Source organism: Vulpes vulpes, chromosome 16 (assembly GCF_048418805.1).
Source record: "Vulpes vulpes isolate BD-2025 chromosome 16, VulVul3, whole genome shotgun sequence".
NCBI lineage: Eukaryota > Metazoa > Chordata > Mammalia > Carnivora > Canidae > Vulpes > Vulpes vulpes.
In genome coordinates, this window is record NC_132795.1 from 90,650,090 (window position 1) to 90,668,336 (window position 18,247).

Sequence of the window (18,247 nt, forward strand, 5' to 3'; positions counted from 1 at the left end):
GGCAGGCGCTCAACCCCTGAGCCATCGGGTGCCCCTCTCTTATTGATTTCATCAGCTTTTCTTTATAAGTGTCTGTAGACAAAAGGAGTCCACAATGCTGGCGCCAAATTACCTCCTCCCCTCCCTATCTCTATACCAAGATTGCCAAGCCTTGCTGATGGCCTACTTTTTTCTAGAAGCATTTATACAAGGTCAGTTTGATAACTTGGTTTATATAATGGGATTCTTTTCTAGTCCAGTACTGTAATTTATGCTTATGCATTTTTATTAATTTGTAATTGCCTTCCAACCCTTGGGCCTGTGTTTGTTTATGGATTTATTTAATTGTAGTAGACTGTTTCCTGAGATGTTTTTAGGTTACGTACAGCATCCAGATGATACCAGCTAATGCTTCTGTGAGGGGTAAGGCATTGAGGGGGAAAGCACTGGAATTGGAAAAGGCTTGGCCCCCTTAGGAAGAGGAGTGGCCTGGACTGACAGCCAGCGGCCAGGTACACAACTCTGCGGGGCTGGAGATGTAGGGCCTGTGTGTGAAATTATACTCAACAAGCAGCGTTGACTCTTGATGAAAAAGATAAAAACGAAAATAAAAACTTTATTTTTTGTTTCTTTACTGCTCCTCCCCTTTTACGCCCTCCTTTCCCTCAGATTCATTGACTCGGTATCCAGGTGCTGTCTGAGTGGCAGACACCAGAGATGCAAAAAACGAAAACGAATGTGGCCCGAAAACGAATGTGGCCCAGCCCATCCCTGAGGCCCCCCACATCCTGTGGGTGTGTCAGGCTTGTTAACAACAAGTGTGGATAAGTCAGATAAACGCGTGTTAGGTGTTCCAAGAGCAAAGGGGAAGTAATACAAACACACCCAGGGGAGGGGATCGGGGATGGAGCCGCTCAAAGCAGTACTGGAAACAACTGGCCTTTTTGCCCTTTTGTTGTTTATGTGGAAGGCCTAGAGTCTGAAGCTGCAAACTGAGGAAGAGACGTGGTCACTGACAGTCCTTCTCACCGCTGGCCTCACGGTCCTGATTCTCCCTGTGGGGGCGTCGGCTGAGGTCTGGGCCTCCTGGTACCTGGGTTTCCTCTTCTGTAAATGAGGTGAATTGAGTAGATGAGCTACCAGGCCCCAGAGAGGAAATTCTTACGTCTTCTTTCTAGTAAGGAAAGTGGTCTGTGATCTGTGTGTGCTTGTGATGGAGAGAACCAGTGAAAAGGTGAGATGGAGCAGTTTGTGGCCAGCACTTAGCCTTCGATCATCTTCTCTGACACAGGCGGGGCCCTTTCCTCTGCTCTCCAGGGGACCTGACCTCTCATCTGCAGCAGCGTCCAGGGGTCCCTCGTTGGGGTCCCTCCTTCAGGCTGTGCTGCTGGAGGCGAGGGGAGTGGAGAGGCTGCATTTTCTCTGAACAGCTCCCACGAAAGGGTTAAGTCCAACTTTATTTGGGGGATTCTTGAAATCTTCTTGAGCAGTGGCCCTGTGCGGTAGAAAGAGTAAGAGCTTAGTCTTGGGGTCGGGGTCCAGGCTCTAAGTGCTGCCTCCACCCGGATTAGCTCCATAGCCTCAGACGAATGGCTTCACAGTTTTGAGCTTGTGAAGATGAAATGAGAGGAGAGCCACCGACATAGGAAAATGGGAAAGGGCATGAGGAAGGAAAATCTGGAAGGAAGCATATGGAAAGAACAACATCTATCAAGACGGGGAGATGTCCATTCTTTGTAAAGCTTAAAAAGAAGGACCGCATCCTGGGTCAAGGCGGGTAGCGCCCTGTGTGGGCCCTGCGCTCCGGTGTGCGGTGCAGATAAACCGGCCTGGCCTTTCTGGTGCGGGACGGAGGAGGAGGAGAGAACAGTCTTCTTTCTCTCTGTAGTTTTTCCAAAGGAAATAATAAGACAAAAAAGATGCATTTATGAGGTGGTTCTTTTTTTTTTTTTTTTTTTTGATTATGCAGAAAATCCTAAACCACTCGCTGGTAGTTGACTGGTGAGCCAGCCCAAAGCCCTGAGTCCGCAGGTGCGCCAGAGCTCTGATAGGAGACAGACTCCTCAGAGCGTGCTCTTGCCCCCGGGAGCCCAGCCTGCTTTACAGGAGTTAAATCTCAGTGGGGCTTCTGGGTGGCCCCCACTCTGGCTCCCAGCTCTTGGGTCAGGTCATGATCTCAGGGGTGGGAGATCGAGCCCTGCGTGTGTCGAGCCTGCTTAAGGTGCTTAAGGTGCGCGCTCGCTCGCTCTCTCTCTGACCCCCCCTCCCCCACTTCCCCAATAAAAGTCTCCGGGACCGCAGAAGCCAACTCTGCTGTCAGCATGGACATGGATGCGGAGTTCTTCATTTTCCCTTAATTCCCACTCCTGTGCGATTTAGCCCATTTTCTTTTCTTCTTTGTTTCTCTAAGTAGAGGGCCCGTGAAGGAGAAGAGCACATTCCCGCAGGCTGTCGGGGCAGCTTGCTCAGGTGGGCGCGGGTGCGGCCTCCTGCTCTGTGGAGAGGCCCCGGGCCCGCCAGCACTTACTCCCCCCGCCCCGGGCCCACGGGAGCCACGGCTGCGTGACCTCTGCTGGCTGCGTGACCTCTGCTGGCTGCGTGACCTCTGCTGGCAGACACCCCGGGCCCACTCGGGTCCTGCCTTGACCTCTGCTGGCAGCTCATGAACGCCTACCTATTTGTTGTCTATAGGCTCTTCGGTCTGTTTTGTGTTCTAAAGGCCTTACTTACTTATTAGAGGGAGGGGGAGAAGCAGGCTCCCCGCTGAGCAGCGGCCCGGCTCCAGGCTCCAGGCTCCATCCCTGGCCCCATCCATCCGGGGACCGATCACCAGCGGAGCCGAAGGCAGACGTTTCACGGATGGAGCCACCCAGGCGGCCCAGGCCCCACATTTTATAAGAAACCTTTTCTCCTAACTTCGGACTTACTAAAAGTCTGGGTGAAGATGAACTTGGGTTGGTGATTTAGAGATAGAGGACTTGGGTCAGTTCTTGACCGTTGCCTCTCAGCCCCAGACTCCGCCCGTGTCGCCTGACAGGTGAAATGGGTCGGGCCTCCAGGAGGCCTTTGCCTTCTGTGAGCTGAGGCTCTGGGACGGTGCTGGGGGGGACGGATTTTCCTTCCTGGCTCTCGTGGCTGGAAGCAGGCTCCTGGAAAGCTGCTGTTTTCCTGCGCTCCTAGGGCCTGCAGGGCATGGCTTATCCGGCTCTGGCGGTGGCAGGATGGGGAGCCGGGGCCCAGGCCACTGCTTCTGGTGGCCCCACGTATATTCATACTGGTGCCCCGTGACCCCGGGCACCTCATCTTTGTCCCGGGCTGTGGCCACATCTGGTCCCGGCAGCACCTTGACTCCCCGGGTGTGGGGACTCTGCGTGCCCACCCAGCCGTCTCCAAGGTTTGTTTTCTCTCGTTCTCCTGGTGGAGACTGTGTGTCCCAGGCTTTGTGGCTGCATCCCCAGGGGGCTGTTCCTGCTTCCTGCTCCCTGGACCCTCTCTGGCCTGGGACCCCGGGAACTTCTCTGCCATCCATTCCTTGTCAGACAAGCTCGGAAGCTCTCTTCCACGTTTGTCCTTTTCCCGGTACTCTTCATCTGCCAAAGCCTACTCTTGAGAATTCTATTCCATCTTTATAGTTATTACTTAATTATCAGATTCTTAAACTTGTGCTTAAATTACTGTGGTTCCTGCCTCCTGGTTGGACCCAGGCTGAAATGCATCCCATGTAACCCAACTATGCAAACAGAAGGATGGAGCAGAGAGAAATCCAGGGCTTTCTCTGAGGGCCTGTCGAGAGCCTGCCAGACTGTACTGCTTGTATCTAGGTCCTGGAGCTCAGAGTGGAAACATTTACCAAGGCATAGCCACGTACAGCTCTTAACAAGGGCTTCCAGAACACATTAAGCTCTGAGGAACGGGGCGCCTGGGTGGCTCAGTCAGTTAAACCTCCAACTCTTGATTTAGGCTTAGGTCATGATCTCAGAGTCATGAGATCAAGCCCTGCCTAGGGCTCTGTGCTGGGCATAGAGCCCGCTTAAGAGTTTCTTTCTCTCTAAAAAAAAAAAAAAAAAAAAAAAAAAAAAAAACTCCGCAGGAAGCAAATGCCTGCCTTTCAGCATTTCTTTTCTAAGGTGATTTTCCACCTTAGGGAAGTGGATGTCCCTCAAATTTTAAGTCTGTACCAAGGACCTTCCTTCCTGAGGCCTATTTGCCCTGGGCCTCTACTACTATCATTGCCTTGATGGGGTAACAATTGCTCAAGGTCCTCTCCTCACCCGGAAGGAGGTGTGGCGGCTCCCCTATTTGGGGATAGGGTGGAGGAGGAATGGAGCCCTCCCTTGGAAGCACTACTGAATCCCGTGCATGTACATTCCCACCCCCCACCCCTTCCCACACACAAGGCAGGGCACACCCAAGTATGTTGTCTTTGGTGGGTCTGGGGCTGACTGCGGGAAATGAGGGGCTGGGCCATAGTGTCCACCCCATTTACCTCTTCAGATCTTGTCCCCGAACTCCCAGATTTAATACAAGCTCACTACTGAAATTCGTCTCTCTCTTAACTCTAGAAAAAATCCCTTTAAATTTTTGTTTTTATTGTACTTTATTACTTTGATAAGAGAGATTTATAAAATACGTGTGTGTCATTTACCAGTACATAAAGTGATTTTCCAGTGTCCTCTCTTTGGAGAAAAGATGTTTATGTTTAATCCAGTTTCTACTGAGCATATCACGGTATTTAAGAACTTGACCAGATGACCACAGTATCGGCTCATTTAGCAAATGCGGAATGATTCCCAGGTGCCACGTGCTGGGATATGATGTGAAGACCTTGGTTATGGGATATGCCCAGGTGTTGGCCAGCATGATCCGGAGAGGGTGTCCCAGCTCCTGGGAGGCGGGTGTACTCCAGCCAGGAGGTGACACTTGAACTAATTTATTTGGAAGGAGTAGGAGCTGTCCAGGAAGGCATGGCAAAAGGCAGGCACTCTGCAGATGGCAGAGCGAAGCTGAGATTTTCTGGAAGAGAAATGTGTTTGCTGTGCTTGAATGTTAAGGCGTGGATGGCGTGGAGACGGGGGATGTCGGCTGGACGGTGTGAAGGGAAGCACCGATCCCTACGGAGTGCCGCTGGGCCGAGGGCGTGTGGGTGAGCGGGCCCAGGTCTCCCAGGGCGCGAGATCTTGGAGAAGCCCAGAGGCCCTGAGCTCTAGCCCTGGGAGTGGGGAAGAGAGGGGTGTCAGAGGACACGGCGGGTAGTTCTGCTTTGAGGGAGCAGCAGAGCAGGGACAGTGTATGTGCGGGGACTAAAGCCTGAGCAGGTGGGGAGGAGGGAGCAAGGGGGGGGGGGAGGAGGCAGCAGGCTGGCCCGGTAGCCGGGGCCAAGCCTGAAGACGGAGAGGAGGCGAGGAGGTGACCCGGAGGTGCAGGTTGCGTTGTGGGCACAGGAGACTTGGCTCCTGGTTGGACGGGGAGAGCGTGAAGCAGCAGCAATCCAAGTAATTCTGGGGTGTACGTCCGGGGTCGGCGGAACCCATCCGTTACAAATAGGGGACCTGGGGAGAGGGGCCCTGCGAAGCACTAAGAAGCTAACAGCTGCAGTTAACTGGGTCAAGCTGTGATCTTCCTTTTGGAGGTGGTGTTCAGGGTAGGGGACAGACGGATTTCTAGCGAGGGAGAATTTATAAAAGGGACAACGAATGACAAAACTTGAGAAACGTGCTTAGTGTTGGAGGAATCCGAACCCTCGGAGGAAAACTTGAATGCCCGTTGAGTGGTAGGCGACAGACCGGAATGGTGGGTTTGATCTTCACCATTTTACAGATGAGGAAACAGACTCAGAGAGGTTGAGCAGCTTGCCCAGGGTCACACAGCTAGCAGGGAGCGTAACCAGATTTTAATTCTGGGCTGACTCCAGATGCCAGGCTGACCTTCCAAGTGAAAATGGATCTGGAACATTTTCCTCCTCAAACAGCTACCAGCCTCGGTTTAGAACTCCGTGGACGTTCACACCGCCCATCTGAAAGTGTTGTCACTTTTACTAAAGGCAGGGTCAAGATAGCCTCCGGGAGGATTCAGTCCCTGTCATCATTTCCTAAGTTTTCTTCTCCCTTTTCTGAAAGTTCTGTACATGTTTATTTGAAGAATGGACTTAGTGATAATTTTATCTTGAGTGATAAATACCACTTGAGAACATCAGCCTACTGGGCTTTGGGGAGCTGTGATCAGATGGGGACGAGAACACGTCCCGCCAGACACTTTCCCATGTATGATGTTGCTGGTGGGGATGTGTGGGTGAGTAGATTCATTATATGTTCTTTTCCCTTTGAATTTCGAACGTGAAGTACTAATACTCATACTAGTGACTAGGAACCAGATTCCCGGGGTTTAGCTGGTGGTCCGTTGTTCCACGACTTAGAGATTAAAAAGCAAAGTCCGAGACACACACGATCTCTCCGTGCCAGCCGCTAGGTGAGGTTGTAAGCGAAGTCCCGGGCTGCCCTCCCCAGCCCTGCAAGAACCCAGGCCCGGCTCCTTGTTCCCATCAAGGAACAGGGTCTCCGAATGGCCCAGCCCTTCTGGTCCCACTGAGCTGCTTTGCTCACACCCTTGTCACCCCATGTCTGCACGGGTGCTTGGAGCTGTTGTCTCCCCCAGAACCACTTAGCTGCAAACTGTCCCTGTTTATCTGAGCAGAGTCTGGAAAGGGCTGGCAAGGACCAGGCAGCAGATGGGAGCAGCCTGGGAGATAAGGATTTAGGAAAGCCACTCTGGCCGGGCCCCTGGAGGGTGGGGGGCCCGGCGGGCCTGCAGGGTGTTGCGCAACTTCTCCCAGGCATGCGGGCGCCCCCGGCCTGGTGACACGGCAGGGCTCGGGCTCCCTCCCCTTGGGGCCGTGAGTGTGTGCTGGAGGGTGAGCAGGAGCAGGGCCTCCCGGGCGCCAAGGCTGCCTGCCCAGGCCGGGGTTGAGTCAGAGCTCGGATTTCCAGCCTCCCTGCCTTACTTGGCCCGACTGGATGGACTGGTGGCTGCTCATTTTATTTAATGGTAACAGGAAGATCCTGCCTGTCTTATCCTTAACCTTGGAAATAGCGCAGGGCAGCCTCAAGGAGTTGGGTGGGGCCTGAGTGTGCGGACTAGCGCTGGTGGCCCCCTCCCTAACCTGCCGCTGGTGGCCCCCTCCCTAACCTGCCGAGCTCCTCAGTGTGTGTGTGTGTGTGTGTGTGTGTGTGTGTGTGTGTGAGAGAGAGAGAGAGAGAGAGAGAGAGAGATAGTATCCCTGAGTCGGAGTTGATGAGCAGCCCTCCTGGCTGTCGATGGCCACATTAAAATGTTTTCTGGCGGGCACCTTGTTCCAGTGTTTCCAGGGCTTTCAGAACTGGAGGAAACCTTTGAGGATCATCCGCTTCAGTGGTTCCCACTCTAGTGTCCGTGAGTGAGACGCTGGGATTGCGTGGACTGCACACTGGGAAGCAAAATGCGGTGTGTGAGGTGTTTTGCCCAGAATTTGGCTCATGCAGTAATCATTAATCAAGTTTCCTCCTTTACACCCCCCCCACACACACCCCATATTTGACTTTGACTCCTGGTAGTTTTGTAGGTTGAAATGTATAAATGTAAGGCTGTAAATATTTAATAATTTTTAAGGAGATTGGCCTTGGAAAAGAAGACTAGCGCCCCGTCAGTCGTGACCCTGTGCGGCGGCATCCGCTTGCATCATGGTTTAAAACTCCGCCTCTGGGGCTCAGCTGCTTGGGTTTGACTGCGGCCTCGGCCACTTACCAGCGCTGTGACCTTGGGCCAGTGAAGTCACCTCTCTGAGAGCATCCGCCCCATGGGATGGCTGGTGCCTGGCAGTATTTATTAGATAAAGCATATGGGTTCATAGTCCCTTCTCCTGGCTGGCCTCGGATTCCTGGCACAGGCCCGAGGCAAGCCGGGGGCTCGTCCCGGAGCCCTGCTGGAGCCTGCGGGGCCCGTGCAGTGAGGCGGCCAGGACACAGGCTGGCGGCGCGGCTCCAGGTAGTCGGGGCCCGCACCGGGGATTGTGTGTGATGTGCTCCGCACCCCATGCCGCGGTAGACGCCCTTCAGGGATGGGCATCACGTGGCGGCCTGGAAGAATGTTCAGATAACCCGCAGCCCTACAACCCCACAACCCCGATTAAACCAGTTTTGGTTTTGTGTGGTTGTTTGATCTGGACTTTCACATATTTGAGCATAGCGTCTGTGCTATTTTGTAATCCATTGTCGGCTCACAAGTATATTTTTCCTGTTCCTACCTTGCTTTTCTAAATATTTTAATTGTAAAATAAAGAAGGAAGTTATTTTCCATTAAACAGAACCAACTGAAGTGTTTCGGAAATTTCAAAACGGTTCAGTCCTTACTGGGGGAGCCTTTACTCTCCCAGGCACAAGGTGAAACGCTAAGGTTATTCTTTGTTTGCTTATGGGATTTTCTCCTTTTTCTGTTATGATAAAAATTCTGTGTTTCACAGTGAGGGTTGTATAACATCTTCCCCAGCTTTGGGGTAAGTTTTCTTACTCAAATTCTTTTTAAGCAATGTAACTTCCTGCTCAGAAAAGGACACGTATTGGTTTTATGTGTGCAATGGGAATATTTAGTCAGATAATTCAGAGAGCTTTTTCCCACAGATATTTTTATGGGGGTCACTGTTTTATCCTCCTTTCCATGAACTTTGGTCTGTTGTAGGAGTCTGCCAAAAGCCGAGTTCTCATGCGAGGGACTGTACCCAGGTCACAAATAAAAGATGACATTTAAACTCGATGGAAATGTATAATCGAGAATCTTGGTTTTCCCATCCTTCCTTCTCAGGTTGGAAGAAATGCCCTTTAGCAAGTAGTGGTAAGTTAGCCTGATGGGCATGTTTGGGAATTTGGACAGGGAGGGCTGGCCCCTCCTCAGAAGGGGGGCTGGGAGCTTCTAGGCACTCCCATTTCCCGCTCTTTGGAGAGTCTTGGTAATTAATGATCAAATGTACCTTGTGTACATTCGAGCTGACAAATAGAGTTTCTCTGTGCTTTGGGTTTTTCTAGTCTTGCCTTTGAGACTTTGCTGTTGACCTACCTGGGTCAGGTTACAAGAATGTGGCTGTGCCTTGTAGAAAAAGGAGATCCAAAGAGCCCTGGATTACAAACCAGAAAACTGCATCATGTCACCCTTGTCGTGTAACTCTTATGTAATGTGTAGGCAGCTCAGTTAACCGTCTCTGAGCCTCCATTTTTCTCACTATTAAGGGGTTATCCTTTCAGCTTCCCTTCGGGGGTGCAAATGAGAAATGTGCAAGAAGATGCTCCTCAGACTGGAATCCTTGAGCACATATACGGTGGGGATGATGTCCCATTGAGGGCCACAAAACCCTGTCTTGGCCGAGGTGATAGGAAGTCCTGGCTGGGTCTTGATCATGGAAATAAAGGCCTGAATTGCAGTGGATGAAGTTGGAAGTCGGGCCAGGGTTGGCAAGCCTAATGTTTTCCTCACAGTATTCCCAAGAGAAGGAACAGTGCTTTCTGTGACAGAAACTTCAGACCATCACTTCAGACAGTTATGGCTGGATTCCAGGTCGCCATAGCCCTGCCCCATAACCTGGATGTATAACCAGCTCTTTTATCTGGAATCATCTCACATTTATTCACCCCGTATCTTTCCCTGGGAAAATTAACTTAGAGGTTCACAACCTGCTACATAGAGTTCTGTGCTTCCCTTTTTTCTTTCTTGAGCTGACCTCTTGCACTCTAGAAATTTCAGAAATAATTGTCTACTGATACCCATATTCCTTTCCTGAGTTGAAAACTTCAGGTGTTAGCTGTTTATAGCATGTGCTGTTTTTTTCCTGAGTAACTTTCAGATCTTCTTCCTCATTGTAGTCTTTCTCGTTCACCCTCATACTTTTCCTTATTGCCCTTCCTTCAAGCTGTTTAAATGAACTGCCCAAGATGTAGAGATCAGAGATCCTGGGTCAAGTGCTACTGTAGCTTTAGGAATGTTATCCCAATTTAGAGACAGTCGGTTGTTTTTGAAAACCATCTTGTCTCATCTGGAAGCTAAAACAAAACAAACCAAAACCAAAAACAAAACAAAACAAAAAACCCCAAAGCCTTAAAATTAGGATTTATTTTATAAAAAGGTGGCTATTTCTTTACCTGTATGAAGTGCCCATGCAAGTACATTCTGAGTGTCCCATTTGAGTTCTCTTCTCCTTTGCGAGTAAGGCCCAGAGCAAAGAGGTTTAAGTTGCCAAAGGTGTATTGGACTGAGACTTTCAGTTTGCTCTTTAGGTTTGCCCAAAAGCTCATTCGAAAGGAGCTGACCTAAAACGGTGTGACCCCTAGACTTGGGTATGGGTGTTTGAGTTATTCAGGTTGTGTGTGCCTTGGGGCCCTTTCAAATTGGAATTAAGGAGTAAGAAATGTCTTGTTTGTGGTTTTTAAACTGCCTTCTGTGGAGGCCCTTTCTTGGAGTGCCTGGGTGGCTCAGTTGGTTAAGCACCCATCTCTTGATTTCACTCCCATCATGGTCTCAGAGTTGAGAGATCGAGCCCTGCGTGCAGTGGGAGTCTTCTTGGGATTCTCTCTCTCTCCCTCCCCCCTCAACCCCATTCCCCTGTTCACCCACCCTCTCAATCAATCAATCAATCAAAAAAAAAATTTAAAGACCCTTTCTTGGTGGCCCAATGGTGGGATTCTTGAGGGGTGGAGGTAGGTAGTGGTTGAGAAGTGAGGGGAGAAATGGGGTGGTGATGGGGGGACTGGTTATTGGGTGAACTGAGGGCACCCACATAACTGTTATTTTCCGTGTTTTCCGATATGCAGAAGCTTTAGGGGTGTGGGGGTATGGGATAGGGGCTCGTGTTGTTGTTGTTTTTATTTAACCTTTTACTGCTGTGTCTATAACCAAAGCTTTTTAGCAGTGGTAAACGCAAGCAACTAGATGAGGATCTACTAGACAGATTTTTAGAGATGCTAAAGAATTTGTGAATTCCCATCCATCTAATCTGGGCTCTCCAGCATGTGTTAACTTCACAGCATTCTCATCATGACAAATAATTCTACTTTGGGACTGTTCGTTAGAACCCAGTAAGCTGGGGCACCTGGGTGGCTCAGTTGGCTAAACTTCTGCTTAGGCTCAGGTCATGATCCCAAAGTCCTGGGATTGAGCCTCACATTGGGCTCCTTGCCCATCAGGGAGTCTGCTTCTCCATCTGCTGCAGCTCCTCCTGCTTGTGCTTTCTCATGCTCACTCCCTCTCTCTCTCTCAAAAAAAAAAAAGGGGCGGAGGGGAACCCAGTAAACTTAAAACTCCTCTTATATTAAAAAAAATAATAAACACTACCCTTGATTAAAGTGGGCACCTAGCCTTGTTTCTAGAGGTTCTAGGAATGTGGCTACCACTTGGCTTGGTGGCCTGGGAACCTCATTGCCTTGGCTGGGATTCCAGCTCTGCCCTTAACGATGACTTCTTTAAATCTGTTTCCTCGGGTATAAAATGGGAATAAAAGTAACAACACCTACTTCATAGATTCACTGAATCCTTCTGACACTACACCATGCCTGGGATGCAATAGTTCTTAGGAATTCTAAGTGTAGAGTCTCTGTTGTAGAATTAACCTGATGAGAAAATTCCTTAGAGTATGTATTGCCATTCCACTTTTGTGTGTTGTCTTTTATTTTTATTTTATTTTTAAAAGATTTTATTTATTCATGAGAGACACAGAGAGAGAGAGGCAGAGACACAGGCAGAGGAAGAAGCAGGCTCCATGCAGGGAGCCTGATGTGGGACTCGATCTCAGTCAGGACTCCAGGATCATGCCCTGGGTCGAAGGCTGGCGCTAAACCGCGGAGCCATCCAGGGATCCCCCAGTGGGTTGTCTTTTAATATCAAACTTATCTAAATGGTTGTTCTTCTTCGGTCATGTATCCTCAGTAGTGCTAGAACTTGGGAATTATATCTCCAGCAAGCTATTTTTTTGCCTTTTCTTTTCTTCTTTTGCCCACAGCCTGAAGTCTATTCTTGGCCTTTGATATTTCACGAAAATGTCATTTTCGTTTCCCTCTTTCATTTTGCTATAAACAGCTGAGATCTTAAGTATGCAGTTTGAGTTTTGATAAATGTATACAGCCATGAGACCTTCACTCAGGCCAAGAAACATACAGTACATTTCTATGCCCTAAAAGTTCTTTCCTGCCCCTTTCCAATCAAAATGTCAATCCCTATGATTTTTAGATTTCTAGGTCCTAGATTATTAATCTTGCCTTCTTGAACCTAACATAAATGGAATTTGAGGTCTTCTTTACTCTTTAAGCACTTTGTTTGTTTGAAGCAATCCCTACACCCAACATGGGGCTTAAAACTCAGGACCCCAAGACCAAGAGTCACGCATGCTCTTCTGACTGACCCAGCCAGGTGCCCCTGAGGTCTGTCTTTCACGTACAATGTAAATTTCCATTTATGAATGTACCACAGTTTGATAATCCATTCTTCTGTTGATGGTTTTCAGGTCATTCTTAGTTTGGGGCCCGTAGGATAAAGCTGGTATGAGTCTTCACTTTCTTTCTCTGAATACTCAGGGTGGCTCGTGTCTCCTCCACCTCCCTTCATTTCTTCTGTAAAATGGTAGATTGAGAAGCAATTTGGGGTTGGGACCACCATTTTCTAAAAAATGAAACAGACAAAATAGAAAATTTTGCGAATTACATGGCGACTCACACATTGTAACGTGTACAAGTACAGCTAATGTGTGTCCTGGGTCACAATATAAAATGTACTTGTTATGGATTGTGAGCAAATCAGTTTGCAACACACTGATTTGTGTGTCTTTATGAGCAAGGAAGTTGAGCACCTACCTGTGAGGTTATTTATTAGTAAATGCAGGTCTTTGCCCTCAGGTGTCTGAAACAGCCACACTATTAACAGTCACGAACTGCTTGTTATGGACCAGCCACTGTTTCAAAAGCTTGCAGTCGTCCTGTGAAGCAGGTTATTGTCCCCATTCTGTAGAAGGAGAAACTGAGACATCAGTTATACAACTTGTCCACAGTCATAGAGCGGGAATGGGAGGGCCACGGTCTGAACCTAGGCGGTCCAAGTCCAGAGTCTGTTCCAAACCACTATCCCAGAGACGATAGAGAGGCAAGTGACCTATGTCAGCAAATGCAAATTAGTAAATATCTAATTAATACGATGCTCCTCAAATGCAAATTAGTAAATATCTAATTAATACAATGCTCCTCCTCCTTTTTATTCCAGATATGAGAAATGAGTGTTGGACGTCGAAGAATAAAATTGTTGGGTATCCTGATGATGGTTAATGTCTTCATTTATTTGATTGTGGAAGTCTCCAAAAGTGGCAGCCAAGAAAAAAATGGAAAGGGGGAAGTAATAATACCCAAAGAAAAGTTCTGGAAGATATCTGCCCCCCCTGTGGCCTACTGGAACAGAGAGCAAGAAAAGCTGAACAGGCGGTACAATCCCATTTTGAACATGTTGGCCAACCAGACGGGAGAAGCATACGGGTTTTCCAACATAAGCCATCTAAATTTTTGTGAACCTGACCTGAGGGTCATGTCCGTAGTTTCCGATTTCAGCAATTTGCCAGACAGATTTAAAGACTTTCTGCTGTATTTGAGATGTCGAAATTATTCGCTGCTTATAGATCAACCAGATAAATGTGCGAAGAAACCCTTCCTATTGCTGGCCATCAAGTCCCTCATTCCACACTTTGCCAGAAGGCAAGCAATTCGGGAGTCTTGGGGCAGAGAAACCAACGTGGGGAACCAAACGGTAGTGAGAGTCTTCCTACTGGGTCAGACCCCGCCAGAGGACAACCACCCGGACCTGTCAGATATGCTGAAATTTGAGAGCGAGAAGCACCAAGACATTCTCATGTGGAACTACAGAGACACTTTCTTCAACTTGTCCCTGAAAGAAGTGCTCTTTCTCCGGTGGGTGAGCGCTTCCTGCCCAAATGCCGAGTTCGTTTTCAAGGGCGACGACGATGTTTTTGTGAACACCCATCACATCCTGAATTACTTGAATAGCTTATCCAAGAACAAAGCCAAAGATCTGTTTATAGGTGATGTGATCCACAATGCTGGACCTCATCGGGATAAGAAACTGAAGTACTACATCCCGGAAGTTGTTTACACTGGTGTCTATCCGCCTTATGCAGGGGGAGGTGGATTCCTCTACTCTGGCCACCTGGCCCTGAGGCTGTACAATATAACTGACCAGGTCCTCCTCTACCCCATCGATGACGTTTATACTGGAATGTGCCTTCAGAAGCTCGGCCTCGTTCCAGAGAAGCATAAAGGCTTCAAGACGTTTGATATAGAAGAGAAAAACAAGAATAACATTTGTTCCTATGTAGATTTGATGTTAGTACATAGTAGAAAACCTCAAGAGATGATTGATATTTGGTCTCGGTTGCAAAGTGCTCATTTAAATTGCTGAAATATATACAGACTAAGTTTTGCATAGAAAGACCTATCTTGAATAGTTCCCATGTTGTGTTCTTTCACATTAGGGGTAACTTCTATGTTAAACCATCAAAATTGCCTTTATTAGTAGTATCCATTCGAGGGCCGCTAAGCCCTCCTATGTGGTACTTTCTGAAGAGGGAAAGCAGAAGATTGTAATTTTTTTATGGAGGATGTGGCGGGACAACTGGTTCTGATCCTCCCTGTGGCTGATGGTCATTATTTTCTAATTTGCCTTCCTTCTCATCTGAAATCATATATTTCTAGAATTTGACCATTTTTGGTTATTTCTGTTTTGCCCTCATATGATAATACTTCTACTTTCCATTATAATTCAGAGTGAATTATCTGCAATTTAGGTGTTCATAAATGTATTGGCTACAAAGACATTGTAATCTGTGATTCAGTGGTTTTTGTTAAATGGAATTCCATTTATTTTCATGAAATTTGGATGAATTTTTAAAATCGTCTAGAAAAATTAACTTCTGTCAAAATTTCCTGCCACCCCAACAGTATTTTCTTGTGTTAATCAGGTTAATTTTGCAAAATGAGAATCACTGTGTGGCATATATCTGGTTTGCCTTGTTTGGTCTTATGGGCCATAATGAGGAGAAAATTGAACTGTTCTTGTGTTTGGTTTGGTAGGCGATATCATGATAATTTTCAATTTTTAGTGATTGAGGATACTGAGTGTGATTCCGTAACGGTCAACTGAAGATTGAATTGACCCTGGCAGCCATATTGTGCTTATTATTTTTCAATGTGGACCAGGAAAGCATATGTCATTTCTGAACTTTAAGTGAAAAAATTGAAATTGCAGACCTTCTCATGAGTGGATTGTCAGTTTAAAACTCCAGGATTCTGTTCTTGCCATATTTCCACATGTCGCTTATACAAAATTACTCTGAGTAGACTGCTTCCCTGTCTCAGTGTAGGAAGTGCCTGTGTTTTTATTTATTGTTCAGATCAAAGACCAAAACATTTTCTTAAATATATTTTGTGTAATATTTTATTTGTATACAGTGTTGTTGGTGAAATATTTAACTAGAGCATGGTATTTTAAGTGTTAAGGTGTAACATATGTTAAATAAAGCTAACTGTTATTTTTGAATTTTAAAACTTGGCTTTTTTGTGGGGGAGGGGGACTCTGAACTACTAGAGTTGATAAAATTCTGCCAAACTGTTACTTACATATACTATCTTGTAACATGCTTTCTTGAAATATTTTTGTGTTTATAGAGATGATGCTTCTTACCACATGTGATACTGGGGACTGTGAGAAGATGGAAATAAAGTCACTGTATTTTTAATTGTGTGTAATGTGTAATGGTCTATGATCCCTTTTTGTTTCCTATATTTGATTACATTTTCCCAAAAGAGACTGTTCCCCCCTCCCCCCAGAAACTATTATAGTAATATCGACTTTTAACTTTTGCTCTGTCTCAGTGGGTTCTCTGTCTTTGCATTTAAAGTTCTTAAAAGTGCTTTCCCATTAGAGTCCTGAAAGAGGAATAGAAATATATATATGCTTCCATATGTGGCGAGTAGAAAATTTAATTAGGAAATAAAGCAGCACCTTTTTAATTTCTTTATATATAGTTGATGCACAATGTTACACAAGTTTCAGTTGCACAACGTAGTGATTAGACTTCTCCGTACATTAGGCGGTGCTCACCGAAGTGCAGCTTCCATCTATCAACCGTACAACACTGTTGTAATATCGTTGACTATTCCTTGTGCTATACGTTTTCTGTGAATTTTATTCATTCCATAATTGGAAACCTGTATCTCCCACTCCCCTTCCCCATCCTGCTCATCCTCCCACCTTCTTCCCTCTGGCAACCATCAATTTGTTCTCTGTGTTTATGGGTTTTGTTTATTCACTCATTTTTTAGATTCTACATGTAAGTGAAATCGTATGGTATTTGTCTTTGTCTGACTTATTTCACTTACCATAATACTCTCTAGGTCCATCCATATTGTCACAAATGGCAAGATCGCATTCTGTCCTATGGTTGGGTTGATATTCCATTGAGTATGTATATACCCACGGCTCCTTTATCCATTCATCTATGCATGGACACTTGAGTTACTTCCATATTTTGACTGTTTCTAATAATAACGCAGTAAACATAGAGGTACATAGATTTTTTGAATTAGTGTTTTTGTTTTCTGTGGGTAAATATCAGTAGTGGAATTACTGGATCGTACGGTTCTGTAATTGTAATTTTTGAGGAAACTCCATACTGTTTTCCACGTGGCTGTACCAGTTTGCGTTCCCATCGGTGCAAGAAGATTCCTTTTTCTCTACGTCATCACCAACACTTGTTATTTCTTGTCATTTTGATTCTAGCCACTCTGGTAGGTGTGAGGTGATCTCTTATTGTAGTTTTGATTTGCATTTCCCTGATGATTCGTTAATGTTGACCATCTTTTCATATGTCTGTTGGCCATCTGTAGGTCTTCTTTGGAGAAAGGTCTATTCGTGTCCTCTGCCCATTTTTTAATTGGGCTGTCTTTGTGTGTGTGTTGTAGAAGTTCTTTATATATTTTGGATACTAACCCCTTAATGGATATATCGAGTGCAAATATTTTCTTCTATTCAATAAGTTGCCTTTTTTGTTTTGTTGATGGTTACCTTTGCTGTACAGAGCTTCTTATTTTGGTGTCGCCCTTATAATTTGTTTTTGCTTTTCTTCCCCTTGCCTCAGGAAATCTATTAGAAAAATGCTGCTACGGCAGATGTCAGAGAACTTACTGTGGATGTTTTCTTGCAGGTTTTTTATGGTTTCAGGTCTTTAATCCATTTTGAGTTTATTTTTGTGTATGGTGTAAGAATGTGGTCCGGTTTCATTCTGTTGCATGTAGCTATCTAGTTTTTCCAGCACCATTTGTTGAAGAGACTGTCTTTTTCCCATTGTATGTTCCTGCCTTAAAGGAGCATCTTAAAGACTGTATTATGCTAATCCATGTCCATTTTGGGGTTTGTGTCCTCTTTAGCAACGGAATATCCTGGGTTTTAGAGCTTCACATGTGCATTGGGCTCCATTATGTTTACCGATTGATCTCTGAAGTCCATGAAGCCCTCTCTGGGTGCCTATGAGATGGATTCTCCCCTCAGCCTCCACCTGATGGATGTAAGCATCACCATCTAATTCATTCTTAAAGACCTGCTCAATTGAGGCCTCAGCAGAAACATGTTTGAGTCTTTTCTTGGCTATTCCAAGTCATGTTGATTTTAAGTATGAAGGTCAGGGCTGAATAAGCATTGCCTGGGTTTATGAAGGTATAAACCCAGGCAGGTGTTAAGAGGAAATGGATGAAGAAGACAGCCTTGACCCTGGTTTCCTTTCTTGATTTGTTCAAGGGAGAATGGAAAAGGAGGTCAAGAGTTTGAGGGAATGAATACTTTGTATCCCTTGGAATTTAAATCCAGAGTTAAAGGCCTCCCCAAGTGTGACCATCTCCTACTTACCCCTGATTGACAATGGTCTAGAATGTTTGGTGTTCTGAGTTGTCTTGGCCCCCTCAGATGCAGAAAGGGAAAATATGTTTATTAAGGCAAAGGATATCTTCTCACTTCCAGGAAAACTGAAATGAATGAGCCTTTACTTGAGCCAAACGTTAATTCAGTGTGATTTGCCTTCTTATGAAAAATGCCAGATGAAAAAAACAAAAACAAAAACAAACAAAAAACAAAAAACAAAACAAAAAAAAAAAAGAAAAATGCCAGATGAAGTAAAAATTCTTGTTTAGAACAGTTGAAAACATTGTTCATG

General features: G+C 46.4%; 1 protein-coding gene and 1 long non-coding RNA gene across 5 annotated transcripts in view; one reads left to right on the forward strand and one right to left on the reverse strand.

The window, feature by feature from the left end:
* The window catches only part of B3GNT2 (UDP-GlcNAc:betaGal beta-1,3-N-acetylglucosaminyltransferase 2), a 244,507-nt gene extending 228,729 nt beyond the window's left edge, over positions 1-15,778 (forward strand). For all 4 annotated transcript variants that reach the window (XM_072741703.1, XM_072741704.1, XM_072741701.1 and 1 more), the window contains one exon: positions 13,240-15,778. In XM_072741703.1, the coding sequence (XP_072597804.1) occupies positions 13,249-14,442 (1,194 nt within the window). In that variant the 5' untranslated portion in view covers positions 13,240-13,248 and the 3' untranslated portion in view covers positions 14,443-15,778. The remainder of the gene's footprint in view (positions 1-13,239) is intronic.
* On the reverse strand, positions 567-2,919 carry LOC140595917 (uncharacterized). Its single transcript, XR_011997862.1, has 2 exons — positions 2,710-2,919; positions 567-1,861 (listed from the first exon to the last, which is right to left on the reverse strand). It is a non-coding gene; the product is annotated as an uncharacterized lncRNA (long non-coding RNA).
* Positions 15,779-18,247: the final 2,469 nt, after the last annotated feature.